This window comes from Artemia franciscana, chromosome 5 (assembly GCF_032884065.1).
Source record: "Artemia franciscana chromosome 5, ASM3288406v1, whole genome shotgun sequence".
NCBI lineage: Eukaryota > Metazoa > Arthropoda > Branchiopoda > Anostraca > Artemiidae > Artemia > Artemia franciscana.
In genome coordinates, this window is record NC_088867.1 from 14,738,532 (window position 1) to 14,755,508 (window position 16,977).

Genomic DNA, 16,977 nt, shown 5'->3' on the forward strand with positions numbered 1-16,977 from the left:
ACTGGTAAAACGCTTAGAGTGAATGTTGATTTTTTCAGAAAAGTTTTACCCTCGAGCATTATTTTCCACAAGGTTTGGTAAGCCTCCTATTATGTCTGATTTCTGTAGACTAGTCTTTTGATGTCATGTTTCAAAAGAGTTCAGATTTTACCAAGTAGCCTAGACAGGTTTGTTAACTAAGTTTCATTATATCGAATACAACTCTGATAACTAAGAAACTAGTACCTAAACCTTCCAGCCTACTCGTGTTTGAGCAGATATAGAAGAAAGCTACACCTTTATAAGCTCTATGGTGAAACATTTTCAACTTATTTTCTGCTGAGTTTCCCCCCTGTGTTCCTGTCAACATGTTACAAAGTCAAGCATTTTTTTTCTACAAGGTTTGGTAGACCTCCTATCATGTCTGATTTTTGCGCCCAAACTTACAATGTAGACTAGTTCTTTTATGCCATGTTTCAAAAGGGCCCAGATTTTGCAAACTAAAGCTGTTCATCAGTGGGACGATCACACTAGATTTGAATATAGTGCTTTGAGTTCCTCTACTAAGCATTTTACATGTATAAACGTTGAGAGAGTATCAATTAGCTGTTTTATTAATCAACCTTCAAATTAGTGTTCACCTGAATGCTTTCGGGAAGTATTAAGATCTAACTCATTTGTCATTGCTATGAAATTATGGATTCTTCAGGGATAGTGTCGGGGCAAGTTAAGAGAATACCGATTAGCTAGTTTTACTTATCAATGTTTGAGTCGGTATTCACTGGGATCCTTGAGGAAAGTATTGAGGTTCAATTCATTTTGTTATAAAATTAGAAATTCCTCGGGAATATTATCTGAAGCTCAAAATCTTCAACGAAAATCTACATTTTTTGGGAATACGGGTGTTGAATCTTCACCTAGAGGGCTGGATCACCTAGAGGGAGATAAGGCTGGCAGAAAATGTTAACCAGTCCAAGAGAGGTTGAAACCTTGTTTGAAACCTTCTGAGAAGTTAATAGCAATTTATATTTTATCATTTTTATTGTTTTTACAAGTGAATTTTAAATATATGTTTCATTATTTTAATTAGTGAATGCCCTGAGTCAGATCCTTTCTGCAGAAATTGTAACAGTAAGGGACACACGGCCCTCCAAAAGCAATATTGCCCGGCTCACCCAAAGTCCCTTGTTATCCTTAGAACGATAAAATGAACCTACCCTACTCAGTTGTAGCTGCAAGAATTCCTTGGCAACCCACACCTCATCGGCCCAGTTGAAGCCAAGCAAAAGTTGCTGTAGAAGATGCAAAGACAGTATCATCAAACAGTTCGTGGTAACGAACTGCAGTAAGGAGCGACCCGGCTCAATAGTAACCGAAACTCTAAAAATGGAATTTTGATACCAATAGTTACATCAAAAGAATCGAATTTTAATACTGATTTCAAATATACAAGTTTCATCAAGATTAGTTATACCCATCAAAAATTACGAGCCTGAGAAAATTTGCCTAATTTTAGAAAATAGGGGGAAACATCCCCTAAAAGTCATACAATTTTAACGAAAACCACACCATCACATCCAACATATCATAGAACCTTTAGAAGAAAATAGAAAGAATACCAGAGAACCTTGTAGAAGTTTCAAGCTCCTATCTACAAAAATGTGGAATTTCGCATTTTTTGCCAGAAGACAGATCATGGATGCGTGTTTATTTGTTTTTTTTTTTTTTTTTGTTTTTTTTTTTTTGCCAGTGGTGATCGTATCGACTGAGTGGTCCTAGAGTCTTGCGAGAGGGCTCATTCTAACGGAAATTAAAAGTTCTAGTGCTCTTTTTAAGTGACCAAAAAAATGGGAGGGCACCTAGGCCCCCTCCTACGCTTATTTTTTCCCAAAAGTCACCAGATCAAAATTCTGAGATTGCCATTTTATTCACCATAGTCTAAAAACCTAATAACTTTGTCTTTAGGAACTACTTACTCCCCCGCAGTCCCCGTGGAAGGGGCTGCAAGTTGAAAACTTTGACCTGTGTTTACATATAGTAACGGTTACTGGGAAGTGTACAGACGTTTTCACTCCGTATATAAAAGGGGCTTTTCCTCCTCAACGCCCCGCTCTTTACGCTAAAGTTTCTTACTGTTTTAAAAAGTAGAGTAAAGAGAAAGGGTCAAACTTTAGCGTAAAGAGCAAGGTGTTGAGGAGGAAAAGCCCCTTTCATATACGGAGTAATTTCTGTTCGTTTTAAGTTTTAAAGTCGCTCCTAACTTTCCGTTACAAAAACTTGTTTTTTTATTTAATTTCCAAAAGAGGCAAATAATGTTCATACTCAAACCTGAGGAAACCAAAATTATTCTCAAGAAGAAAGCTGTCATTAAACTCCTAGATGATGACATCTTACAAACAGCTATAGCTCAACAATCTTCCATCAAAAAGGACATAGATTCAACATCGAAGCTAATTAAGCCTGTAGACTCAACTGTAAATCAAATTAATACAGACTCTGACAATGTCACAACCCCCAAGACAGTAGTCGGTGCCGCTCTCGATAAAGACCAAACCGAATGTACTTTGCTTTAACATCAGAACCATAAGGGATAAGTGGGCTAATTTTACAGACTCAAATTTAATTAACGGTTACTGCCCTTTCGACTTAATTGGAATAACGGAGACGTGGCTTTCAGAAATTGATAATACTAATGAATCTTCCCTCCCTGGCTTTCAAGCTATTCATATTGAAAGAAATTTAACCAAGTTTTCTGGCGGCAGTTTTCTTTACATCCGGTCAAGTCTAAAATTCACCAGGCTATTAGACACTGAATCCTTACTCTCGCAACCTATAAATAATAGATGCATTTATTCAATCATCGTAGACATAAGTGTTGACAAGAATTCTTTTATTTTTTTATTGTTTTATAAGCCACTATCATTTTCGACTCCTTTTTTTGTAATCTGTTTGATTATTTTTCTAGTTCTATTAATTTACCACAAAAGAAGGCAATAGTTTTTGGGGACTTTAATTGCGATTTACTAAATATTAGCGATGATAATGACTGTGATACCTTCTTTGAAACATTTACCACAAGTGGTTCTTCCCACGATCCTTTTTCCTACAAGAGTTGATCCTATGAGGTCTGCAGCTACTGTAATTGATAATATTTTTGTATCCACTTCCCTGGGAAACCACCTGTCCTTCAAATAAGTATTCCCTCACCTGTCAGGCCACTTTCCGATCTATCTCTCCCTACCCTCCCTACCCACTACTCAACCCTCTAGAACTAATACCCTATGTCTAATAGAATATATAATACTGTGAATATGAAACAATTCATGGATCGTTTGAAATCCTTTGACTGGTCCAAGGTTTAGGATTGTCAGGATGTTAGTTCAGCCACAAATGGTTTTAATTAAGGACTGAGTGATCTTAACAGTGCAACCTTTCCAGTCTGTAAATAAAACCGAAAAACTACCCATATACGCCCCTGGATGTCTAATAGCCTGATATTCTATTCATACCGTAAAAATGACCTTACTAAGTTAGCTTGCAAAACTAGTAGCGTTATTGACCAAACTAACAATAAAAAATACAAAAACTTATATACAAAACTCATCAAGGAAGAAAAAATTATTATTATTCAAAAAACTCTCACTGCAAAGAGAACTTGCAAAAAATTTGGTCCAGAATAAATGAAATTCTTTCAATAAAAAGGAATTCAAGATCTGTACATATTAACCTTAAAGATATCAGTGGCAGATTAATTGACCCAATTTCAGTATCGGATGTCTTTAATAATTATTTTACTATTATTCCAAATGCTAGCTCCTGTTTCCCCTCCCAGTTAGTACACCTTAGCAAGAATCCCAGAACCATATTTTTCTCTCCAACTGATAGTAAAGAGGTGCTTCAAGTTATCAGGTTATCTCTAATAGTAGTATACCTGACTTCTTCGGCATAAGTAATAAGCTTCTTAGGACCGGATCTTCCTATGTTTGTGAACCCATTGTGCACATAGCAAACCTGTCTATGAACAATGGAGTCTTTCCGGGAATATTTAAATCAGCAATTGTTATCCCGATTCATAAGAATGGTGATCCGTCTGAGATAAGTAACTATCTTCCAATCTCACTCCTCCCAGTTATATCTAAAGTGCTCGAGAGAATTATATTCCGACGTCTTTCTCCCTTTTTATTTGGGTTTCACCCTTCAGACTCGTTGATTTCTCCTCGACAATATGGATTATGTTACAAATTTTCAACTGCTCATGTACTAATCGACGTCACACAGTTTATGCGTTCCCAGCTTGACCTTAAAAATACCATATTGGGATTATTTCTGCATCATTCTAAGGCCTTTGACATGGTTGATCACAGTGTTTTATTAAGTAAACTCAACTACTTTGAGATTCGTGGAGTTTCTTTCTCATGGTTCGGCTCTTACCTCTCGGGTAGAGTACAGAGTGAGAGTCTGGGTGACTTCGCATCCCCTACCTGTCCGGAGGGGCGTCCCACAGGGCTCTGTTCTTGGTTCAACACTTTTTCTTCTTTATATTAATTATTTGGTTACGGACCTGGGTCCATTAGTGCACCCAGTACTTTTTGCTGATGATAGCAACTTTTTCATCACCGACCCTAATTTACCATCCGTCGTCACCTCTACTCAAATCTTCCTGAATAGAGCACAGGAGTGGTGTCTCATTAACTGCATTGCAGCTAGACCATTAACAGCAAGAAAATTCAGGTTGTATTATTTTGAACCCCTTACAAAAGAAATGAAGCTCAGCAAGCACTTGGCCTAAACTATTCTACCAATCTCCTCCCGCAGGTCGAAGTTGCCAAGTTTCTTGGTGTCTACATAGACTCCTTCCTATCATGTGCAACACATGTTTCCTACATCAGAGTCATAACATGGCGACAGGTAATTATGACTAATCGAGTGAATTATTTTCTCCCTCTGATATCATTGTCACTCTTATTACTCTTTTATTTACCCATATATCTCATACTGCAGATCTGATTGGGGCGACACTTATCCTTCAGTTACCAATAAATTAAAATCAGCCCAAAACCGTGCCGTCAAAGCAGGTTTTCAGCTGCCCCGACGATATTCCACCCAGAACTTGTACTCTAATTTTGGCATTATCTCTTTTGAACAACTAATCAAAAAATTAAATCCATCCCCTGCATACTCCACTTACCATAAAAATTTTCCTCCCCAATCATTATCTTATTTTATAGTAATAATTCTGAAGGACCCGATCTCCGTTCATTTCAACCGTTCCTTCGTTGTCACCAAGTGTGCCTCTAGTTCCGCCCAGCGATCCCCCAAATATAAATCTATTATTCAATGGAATATAATACCCTCAAGTGTCGAGCTTTTGCAAAAGTTTTCGCACGCTGTATAATAATGTGCTAAACTTTGATATTATTTTTCTCTAGATTTCTATTCAATTTGCTTTAATTACCCGCGTCTTCTCTTCTTTTTTTTGTTATGGTCCTCAACAAGTTCGTTTCCAGGATCCCAATTATTATTGGTGTTATGTTTTATTTTTCATTTGAATAAATTGAATTGAATTGAAGGTTTAAAACCATCATCATTAAACATCCAATTGATTTACTGGTGGTTTTTGAAAGATATTATTAATACTGTTTTTGTTAATAAATTTATCTGTCTTATCTTTTAACCATGGGCTCACTTTATCACATGTGTGGTTATTGACTATTAGAAGAAGGTTTAGTCTAACTAAAATTCAAACTGCTAGTGCATTCTTGAACATCAAAAGAAATGAAATTACGGTAGAGGGCCGGTTAATGCAATTTTGTGCTGCTTAAAAATTAGTTATGGCCAAAATAGGGCTAAAATACTGTCAAAAAACAATTCTGAGAAACTAAATCTGTTTTTCCTAATATTCTAAGAATATAATACTTAATTATAGAAAACTAAAAAGAAATTTAAATCTAAAACTAATGATAATAATAAATCTTGGTTGATGTATTTATGGATAAAATTGACGAACGCGTTAAAATAAGCTGAAAAAATCCAAAATAAACCCGACACAAAATCAAAATGTAGTGACTTGATAGATTGAGGTACTTGAGCCTTTTCGTAGGTCTATAGCCAAGAAATTGATGGCATAATTCTTTACTAGTACTGATATGATGGATTTTTTTTTAACTAAGATTGGTGTTGAATTCGGAATTCCTATAGACTTAAAGACCGTGATCCTGCATTCTGAAACACCTTATAACAAAATTTAAAGAATTTAAAGACTTGAAATAGAATTGAAAGAATTTATAAGAATAAAAATTCACATTTATTTATATTGAATATTGACTTTATAAATGTGTAAATTTTATCGTAACTTTAAATTTAAGATCCTCGAAATACTAACTTAAATTTTGATGATGATTTTAGCAAAAAACCACCCTGCCGTTGGGAATACGAAAGCTATTTTAGCCAACTTTCTTCTCGTGGATCATAGCATTTTAAGGATCCTTCTACCATTTACTGTTCTGATGCACTTTCATCAGTCATGTATCAAAAGGACGACTGTCTATAAAAGTAAATTTTCGGAAGAGCGGAAAAAAAACTTCACTACCTTTTTATTTCCCGTCTGATAACCTTATAAAACATAAACAGATTGATATGTATTGATATTACATATCGATCTGTTTTTGTTTTACGACTATTGAAGGAGAAGTACTTTAGGTTTTTGGTTGTTTTTTTTCTGTTCTTATGGAAATTTACAATTATGGAGATGCGTCCTTTTGATACCAGACTGATGTTTTGCAACTGAATTTGAATTATTTCAAACTCTGATGCTAGTCAAATCTTTCCCACAATACTAACTGTAAGATTTTTTTGTTAAGATATGTCTTTGATTGAATTCTCGACGATATTGCCCCCTAGGCCTATTTTCTTTTTCCTTTTCTTAGAAAACATATTCAGAATTGATGATTGCAGTAAGGCTACATACTAGACGATATTGAGTCCTTGATCGGCAAGTTCTAATCGGTTCTATCTGATCTATGACTATTTTATTCAAGAGCTAGGTCTATTCGCTTCTTGACATTTTTGTAGCGGTCCAAATTTGTTATTTCACATTATTTGTGAAATTCCAATTTTCAGCCCACCCCCTTAGACTAATAAAGTCACCGATTAGCCCTATCATCTTTCTCTTATATTATTTGGTTGTGAATAAGTTTAGAAGTTTCAGTAACCAAAGACGAGTTACATCTACTGACGCATCAACTGTGTTACTTTTGAAAAAGGTCCCACTCCCTTGCTTCAAAAACACAGTAAGATCTTGCTAAAAAATATTCACTGCCATTCAACATGTTTGAGAATCCTTTCAAGTATGTATTTCACTCTCCCTATTTCAGCCCTGCACGTAAAAAGCGCTCGTATGGAAGTAAAAGCTTCTTTGTTAGATTTCTTTTTGTTACATACTTTTTCTCTATAGGAAGAACAACTTTTGTACTGCTCAAATAATTTATTTGATTAATATACAATAGCAGGACAAAATAAAATATAATGTTCCCCTTAATAGGTAACGGTCCTTTACTGTGCTGTTTCACCAATGCATGGATGTAATCAAACCTTCTAAAACTGTTTTACAGGGACAAACTATTAATTCTTAAAGAAAAACCGAAAACGTTCTTCTCCCTACATAATTTCAGTATTTTATGCTATTCAGCACGGCCTTTCATAGGGCTATGGAACGGCCTTTATACATGAGTTAGGTCCACTGACGGCTTTCGTAAGGTCTACAATACTTAATTACATCTTCAGGGGCAAGTACAACAAAAGTTAAAAGGTTTGTACTAAAATGAGAAAGTAAAAAAAAAACTGAAGCTACAGTTAAAGTATTTACCTAACACATAACTATCTTCATCATACAAACTTATGGAGAGGAACGATAAAGCCATTAGCATCCTTTTCTTGTATTTAATTATTTCCTAGAAGAAAGGAAAAGGAATTCTCACCTCTTCTGTCAGATTCTCTTTTTGCGTGATATTTTCCTGAAGGATTTCCCAAAACTCTATCAGGTTCCTTTTAGATAATAACAGTTTCTTCTGCATTTCATTGGCCATATTTAGTTCATTAGGTTGTTCCAGCCACTGAAATACCTAAAATATACAGTGGTGATATTTTATATTGTTTAGGGGTTTCACACTTACAAAAATCGTGTACAACAGACGGTGAAGACCACACATTGGGGAGTTGGTTCACGTGTAGTATGAATCGTGCCATGTTTAGCACAGACTGATACGGCACGGCACGGATGTGATACGTGTGGCAGAACAAGTGACACTTTGAGATGTCCATCAGATGGTAAGGAGTGGGAATCCCTCGTATTTCGTTATGTATCAAAATAAATTGGGTGGCCGTGCAACACAATTATTTTGGCTCTCCTGTCGTTTTAAACTTTTGGTCAGCTCATAAGGGGCTGTCTCTTCCTCGAAACCTCTCTCTTCACGGCAAAGTTTTTAAAGAACTTTTAAAAAGGTTCTTATTCTAATTACATGGCCCTTGTATTTCAAGAATCGTTCTTAAGGAATTGAGACAAAAGGTCAAACTTCAACGTAAAAGAGCAGTGTATTGATTAAATCCCACTCATATACGGAATAATCTCTGTTCGTTTTAAGTTTTAATGGTGCTCCTTATTTCCACTAGAAAAAATTAGTTTTTTAAAATTAAATTTCTGATCGTTTTCAAATAACCCCAGGGAATCTGCCCCCTCTGTGGAAAACCCCCACGAAAAATTGATCCATAGAAAGTTCCTCCCATGTAAATCCTTCGATAATTCCCTGACAGATAATTTCCTGCTTATGATTCCGCCTAAAAAATACTCCTTAGCATACTTCCACTTGAAGAAAGACTTGTTTCTATTTAAATTCTGATTCTTTTCATGGTCATGGGGGAATCCTACATTTCCCTGAAATCTCCCCTCCCTCCAATGGAAATTTTCTCTCGTAGAAAATTTCCCGTTTCAAATTTCTCCTGATTATAATTCTCCCCTGGAGAATTTCTGTCGTGGAAAATCCCTCCCTACGTTAACATCCCCCAGAGAATTCAAACTCGGCTGAAAATTTTCCCCTGGACGATTCCCCCAGAGTATCTCCACATGTAAAAGGTTGCAAACGGCAAAGTAAGATAAATGAAACGGGTTTCGTATATGAATTCTAGGTTCTTCCCCCAGCGTAAAATTTCCCCTGAAAAGCGAACCCCCGGTAACTTCCATCCTAATGGAAAATTCTCCCCGTAGAAAATCCATCCCCAGAAAACTCTCCCCCCTATAAATAGCAGCATATTTCCCTATTACAAATTATGTATGTAAACAATGGGTAAATTCCATTACCTACAGCCCTTTCTGCGCTAGTTTTGGGGGGTCATGTGACCTCAGAACACATAAGTATTGCACGTTTCAACTTTACTAAACAAAATGGATAGCTCAAAATTTTGATAAGACGGCTTTTATGAAAAAAGGGCATGGGAGTGGGAGCCAGTTGCCCTCTAATTTTTTGGTCGCATAAAAATAGGCCCTAGAGCAATTACTTTTCGTTGAAGTTCTGAAAATCCCATTCAAAATATTCTAGGACCATACAATCATCCCTGGGAAAAAAATCAAGAAAAAAATCAACACGCATCCGTGATCTTTCTTCTTGCAAAAAATACTAAATACCATATTTTTCCACATAGGAGCTTGGAACCTGTGCAATAGGGTTCTTTGATACGCTGGATCTGATTATGTGATTTTCAGTAAGATTTTTAAAGATTTAAATAAAAATGAATCGAATCAAACAGTTTGTCACATTTTCTGAGCAAAAAAAAACGCGAAAGAAACAAACCAGATCAGAAAATGACGGCCTAGCGTCATCTACAGTAAAGCACCTTAAGGCTTCAATGTTTTTTTTTTTTTTTTTTTACCAGAGGCACTTCACATGGAAGGGGTGGTAATATAAACTTCATATAAATTCGGCTGAAAATCGTAAGTTCTAGTGCCCTTTTTAAGAGTCCAAAGTGATCGGAGTGCAACCTGCCCCTCCCCTGGCATATCTATTGCACCTTTCTATGATGAATAATGGTTATCCCAATATTGTATTTGGATGTCTATGGGGGAAAAGAGAAGTGGGAAGGGAGTTAGTTGCCCTCCAATTTGTTGCGTTACTTAAAATGGCAATTGAACTTTTAATTTTGTTAAAATGAGCCCTTTGCCTATCTTCTAGTACCCTTAGCTCTATGTAATCATCCCTGAGGGAATCAAAAGAAAGCAAAAAACAACACACATCTGTGATTTTTTTGGCAAAAAATTCAAGATTTTTTGTTTTGTAGATGAAAACAGCAGCGTTCAGTCTACGGAACCCTACTAAACTGTGTACAGTAAGTACTTCTGATTGTTTTGAATTTAGGAAGACGGGCAGATGCCTCAAAGAGTGTATTTTAATGTGAAAGTGTCCTTAATCTCATTGAACCTTCAGATAGATATAGAATTAGTTCTAAGGAAGGGGAGGTGGAGGTAAAAACTTATTTATAATCCCTCTTGATTTCTGGGAATACTTCTGATCTATGCCGTTATTATGAAAGTAAAGAGTAGCATTAACCTCAAAACGAGCAGAGATTGTGCACGCTATTGCATAAGATGATGAAATTATCTTAACACCCCTCTCGTGGTTGTAGAAGCAACGGAGGATACCCATTTGATAAGAAATCGATAGTTCTAGTTCTCTTTTTAAATTTGAAAGTGATTGGAGACCAACGAACTCCTGTGCTAGAACCGTTTCTTTGTATTGGGTCCTTTTGTAACCTCTTAGGACATCTGATTGACATTTTGAGGTGCCTATTTTGTACTTTCTCTGAGACTACTCAATTCTAAGTATGGGAGAATTTCCAATGGGGGGGGGGAATTATCCAGGAAAATTTTCCTCTGGAGGGAGTTTTTGAAGGGAAAGTTTTTCAGGGGATATTTGGAAGGAATTTTGAGGAGGGGGAATTTTATAGGTGAATTTTCTACGCGAGGGGGATCTTTGGGGGTGAATTTTCCCGGTGGGGTAATTTTAGATACTTGGAATAAAATTGTAGAAATGTGATATGCATTTTCTTTGAGCAGTGAAATTTTTTGTGTATACTCCTCCAAGTACTCTGTTTGTATAGAGCCAAACAACTATGGTTTCCGCTCCATATCTACAAAAGCAATTTTTCTCCCTAGTATTTTTCTTGAAAAGTATTTTCCTTAAAAAAGATACATGTATTAGATACGTGGTATTTGAGGCTAATTTCTACCGTGAAACAAAAACTTTGGTTTTAACAGGATGAAGCTCCTTTCGGGGGGATATTCTGGAACAGTCAAATCAGTTTCAAATTAAAAACCCTAAAAATCATAGTTTCTGAGAACATATGGCCAATAGGTGGCACATTTCATCCCTAGATAATAATGATGCTTACACAACTATGATGCATGCCAGTATGGCCTCAGAGACTGGGAGGCTATGTAAACAACCTGTCAATAATTCTGAAAATTTTCACTAGATAGCATTTTGGCTCTGTTTGGGCTAACAAAATCTTAGAATTTTGCAATTTTTGGGGCTTAATCTCTTTTATTGCTTAAAAAATGGCTATATCTATAAATTTTCATTCGGATGAATCCTCCTTCAATAATGATAAGATCATCCCCCAGAAAAGAAACAAACAGGCATGCGTGACAATTCTTCTCTGCATAAAATCAATTTTATACTTTATAGATAGCGGCCTTAGGTTTCTCATGCATCTTGAATTCTTTAAATGATAATGATGAGTGCGCCCCATTTTGTGGGAGTTTAACCCATTTTTCCTAAATTATGTAATTTTACTTGGGCTTAGTAATACTTTATATATTTTAATTGTTTTTCTTTTTGTATTAATAAATTGATCGATAGTGATTGTCTCTAACATCTTTTGATGAGTAACTCGAAAATTCGTAATTTTTTTGTATTTAGCTTCATCAGAAATTATAATTTTTTATATCACAATCAAAACTCAGTATTCGGAGTTTTATTTTCTATTGACAAAGGTAGCTCTTTAGTTAGATTTTTTTTTTTTTTTTTTTTTTTTTTTTTTACTCCCAACTGTTTGATCAGAGGCTCTCTTAGATTTGAAGAAGGCTATTACTCAACTTAAGTGACGGATGCGTAACATCATTTGTAAAAATCCTACATCTTTGGAATCAAACACCTCATGGTAACAGCAGCTTTAAGTAAGGAGAGACTTGTGCTATTAGTAACCAAAACTTTAAAACAAACACGAATTTGATAACAGCGTATATATTCTAGGAACTGGTTTTTATGAATATTTTAAATATAGAAATGTGTAAGAATGAAGAAAATTAAAATTTGAGATCTCCAAACTGTCCTTTTCAGAATAATTTCCTAAAACCCACGAGAAACAGCAAATTTTTAATCTGAGGTCTCAAATAGATAATTCTATTCTACATAGATCTGATAATATGAGACCCTTAATAATCTCTTTTTGGAGCTAAGAAACTTTCGTTTTATTTCTTGTTTATATTATTTAGTCGGCTAGAAAAAAAATCTAGTCAACATTTTACAATCTTCAGAGGGAATTTTTTTCGCTGCTTCTTTATTGACATGCCTTAAAAAGATTTAAATTTACCCTTACCCTAGAGGGTAATAGATCACCTTTACCATAAACAACCTACAAGCAGATAATCACGATGTAACAAAATATATAATGCAAATTGATAGCAGAAGTGTGGTGCTGTAGTAAAATTAGATCCCAGCGCCGTTCCTGCTAGTAATAAATGGCACCGTAAATTCTCCTAGTAATAAGCCAAAATTTTGACATTTCAAGGACAAGCAACATTTTTCCCCGGGAATAAAAGCATGAACGAAATGGCATTGTTAAAGTAAAGAAGACTCCCCTCTATGTCGGAAATTATGGCACTATGCTTATGTACTGGATTCAATTTTGGCTTTTTAAAATGTCAAGTTTGTAAGTGACAAATTGTCCCTCGAGTCACATATTTTTCACTTTGTAAACTAAGGCGGGATATTAATCATTGGAGAGCTTCGAAACTCAGAAATAAATTCTCAAGCAATTAAATGAGAAAAATGGATGTGATATATTTATGAGGTAGGAAAAAAGGGTAAAACAGTTCATTTATAGATAATTTTTAACGCGCAGGTATATTAATCAATGATTAATACTAATTATAGAATCTAAGTTTATCAATTACAATAAATAGAATAGAAATTCCATTAATTGAGTCATAGTCATTTAGGTTAGAATAGTAGACTAATAGAATTATTATCAACAAAAGTCAATCTTTTGGAAATTACTGTGGTAGTTTCCCTGGTTCTGAGGGATTTTGAAATCCACTTTGCGAGCCCTATTTCAAGTTTTCCAATGAAAAAAGGAGTCTCCACGTGGTCAAATCCTGAATTCAACCTCTTCTAGACACATTAGGTAGCTAAAAAATACCTATCTCTATTTTAAGAGTTTAGAGGCCAGTAAATGAGAATTTGTTGTTTAATCGTATCACCTACTTTTGGTTTTGCATACGGTCTTAATGGCTTCGAAATATATATATATATATATATATATATATATATATATATATATATATATATATATATATATATATATATATATATATATATATATATATATATATATATATGTGGTATTTTGGGGGACGGTTGTGGAAACTTTCTTTTTTAAGTGACATTTTTAATTTAGGGGTAAATTTTCTTCGAAAGTGGTAATAGTTACTGCTACTGGGATCCTTAAATCAACCTCTCCTAGGTACATAGGTACCTTGGTAATAGGTAATTTTGAAAGATTCAGGGGCCCGCAAGTAGGAATCTTTTTCTTTAGTTGTACCACTTTCTTTCGTTTTTGTACACGATTTTATCAGCTTTGAAATACACGTGAATGCATTCATTCAGTTTGTTCCCACTTTGACTCAAAGCTGAAAATTTTTTATTTGCTGTCCGGTAAAAATGAATGCAAATAAATTGAAATGGAAAAAAAACAAAAACAAAAAGGGACTGCTGAATATCTGTGTTAGACAACATAGGGTTCATGATGCAAGGGATTCAATTACAGATTATCTGTGTTTTTTGTTTACATTTTATTTTAAAAATTTTTTCACTTGATGTCATTATTTAAAATCATGTTTCCCCTTAAGTTGCAATACAAATTATTGCTTTAATTTTTAAATCTTTTGAGATTACAAATGAAGATTATAATTGATGCAAATGGAGATATCCCAGTGCATATTGAGCAAATAACCCTTCTCAATCTCCCTTCCATCATCAGAAGAATCTTTAGAAATTATCTCTGTTCCAACTTTGGCTACACAGACACAGCCTACTTTTACTTGACTCGACAGCCTTGCTTCCTCACACCTAGGCAGAAACCTGTCTTTTAGTAGCCTGTGGGTATCCTTGTAATCGGATCACTTTATTTCTTACACTGAGCAATTGGAGGCAAAAAGAAGATACAGTACCACACTATAAGTACTATACAGTAACGAAAATTTGTTTCAGAAATGGGACAAATCCAAGCGCCTTAAAGGAACAGTGGTCAGCGTACATAACTATTGGTTAATTTCGTACCAGCTTCATTCCACAGCATAGGTACGCTGCATAGGTACACAGCACCGTCTTCACAGACGGTGGTCAGGGTACTCCGTATTAGCTTAATTCCATAGCATAAGTACACAGCACTGCCTCTGTACACATGCGAGGGCGGAATCAATAAGAAATATTCAGGAGATGCTGTGTCCCAAAACTTTTTAATAGAGAAGGTAGGAACATTTATTGTTGTATAGTACCTATTGTGTGATACAGTACGATTAGTGATAATGTTTGCTGCATCAGTTGACGTTCACGTCTCATCTCTAGAAGACGCCTGGAGAAGAGATCTTTCTATAGAAGCGATGATTCTGGAAAAAAGAAACCATCTGGAGGTGCCAACGTCATAAGAAAAAAGAACTAATGTTAGAATATTAACATTTATTTCTGTTTATCTGTTTAGATATTAAAATTTCAAATAAAAAAAATAGTAACAGACGTTACTAAGTCGGGGAGAGTAAAGTTCTTTTTCAGAAATATGTTTCTGTGAAATTAATCCTGGGACTTTCAATGCAGAATGAAAACAGCTTCTATTTTTATTAAGTTTGCCATAGCGAACTGTAAGCAAGGAGTGACTCAGGCTAAGTGTCAAATAGTGTGAAGGGTGTATTTCAATGTCCAAATTGCCCAAATCTCTCTGAACCTTCAGATAAATATAGAAAGGTTTTGGAGAGGGTGATTCAGGAATTTATCTCTAGTCTCTCTTTATTTGGGCTAAGCCTGAATAAAGATGTTACGGTTCCCTAGCTTCTTTCTTATTACAAAAAGATGTTTTTTGTAACATAAAAGATTTCATTCGAATTCTTACCGGCACAAAAGGGAGAGAGGGCAGAAAAGCAGTTCATCAGAACCATCGGAAAACTTATCAGGATAAGGAGGAGGGTGATACTAGGAACTTTGATTTTATAGACATTTAAACGGAAATATTAGGTTTCATGTTTATTTATTTCTTATAAATAAGTGAAGATGAAAAGGTGATGTTGGGTAGCGAAAAAACTGATGAGATGGGCAGCTTCACTTACCTTGGTAGTATTACTCGTAAAGACAGTAGGAGCAGTGAAGATATTAAAAGTAGAGTAGCCAAGGCTCAGGGTGTTTTTTTTTACAGTTAAAAAAAGTTTGGAAGAATACGAAGATAAGTCTGCAAACCAATGTTAGAATATTGGAAGCTACAGTGATGACAGTGACCAAATATGGCTCTGAAGCATGGGTGCTCTGAAAAGCAGATGAAGATTTTCTAGGTATTTTCCAGAAAAATTGCCTACGGATTGTTCTGGGTACCCGCTGACTAACCGTATTTCAAACACTAGACCGTACGAAAAATATGGTCCAGTCCCAATTTCTAAGCTCTAATGAAAGAAAGGTTGAGATGGCTAGGGCACGTTCTGTGGATGAAGGATGATGGATTGTCGAAGATTGTCCTTTAGGCTAACCGTCTAGGGCTAAACGGATAGCAGGTTGTCCACGTTTGGGGTAAAGAACGATTCAAAGGAAATGAGAATTTCCTGGGATGGGGTAAAAAAGGAAGCTTTGAATAGATTGGGGTGGAGGAGGAGTGTACGTAGCTGTGTTGGCCTCATTCGGCTTGGTGCTGCGGTGTGTAATTAGTATTAGTAGTAGAAAAAAGAAAAAATTCGTCCCCCCATCTCTGAAAATATACATACTTCCCAGTAACAAATGTTATGCATAAACAATGGATGGATTGTATAACTTAAGGACCTTTTCCTTAGGGCTGTGTGGGCACGGGTGGGGTTCATGTTATATCCTAAGGTAAAATTATTCTGTCTTTCAACTAAGATAAACAAAATGGCTATCTCAAAATTTTGGTCGGACTATTTTTGGAAAAATGGGCAGGTGAGGAGGCCTAGTTGCCCTCGATTCTTTATAGTCAATTAGAAAGATCACTAGCACTTTTAATTTTGGTTCGTAGGAACCTTCTCCCAATATTCTAGGAGCCCTGGGTCGATACTGCCATCCCTAGAAAAAACACAGACACATACATCCGTGATGTATCTTCTGGCAAAAATTTTCAAATTTCACATTTTTGCAAATCTTAGGTTGAAACCTCTACATTAAGGTTTTCTGTTACGCTGAATCTAATGGTGTGATCTTCATTATAACAATGCGACTTTTGAGGGATGTTCCTCCCTTTGTTACAAAAATAAAGCAAATTTTCTGCGGCTTGTAGCCTTTGATGGACACAATTAAAACTTGATAGAGATTATATATTTGGGATCAGCATAGTAACCCAATTCTTTTGATATATTTATTGGTATCAAAATTCCGTTTCTATATTTTCAGTTACTATTGAGCCACGTCACTCCTTACTTACAGTTCATTACCACAAACTACTTGATACTTCTACAGAGCAAAA

General features: G+C 35.4%; 1 protein-coding gene across 2 annotated transcripts in view; it reads right to left on the reverse strand.

The window, feature by feature from the left end:
* The window catches only part of LOC136027012 (TWiK family of potassium channels protein 7-like), a 120,707-nt gene that overhangs the window by 45,145 nt on the left and 58,585 nt on the right, over positions 1-16,977 (reverse strand). For both annotated transcript variants that reach the window (XM_065703912.1, XM_065703911.1), the window contains exon 3: positions 7,956-8,099. In XM_065703912.1, the coding sequence (XP_065559984.1) occupies positions 7,956-8,099 (144 nt within the window). The remainder of the gene's footprint in view (positions 1-7,955; positions 8,100-16,977) is intronic.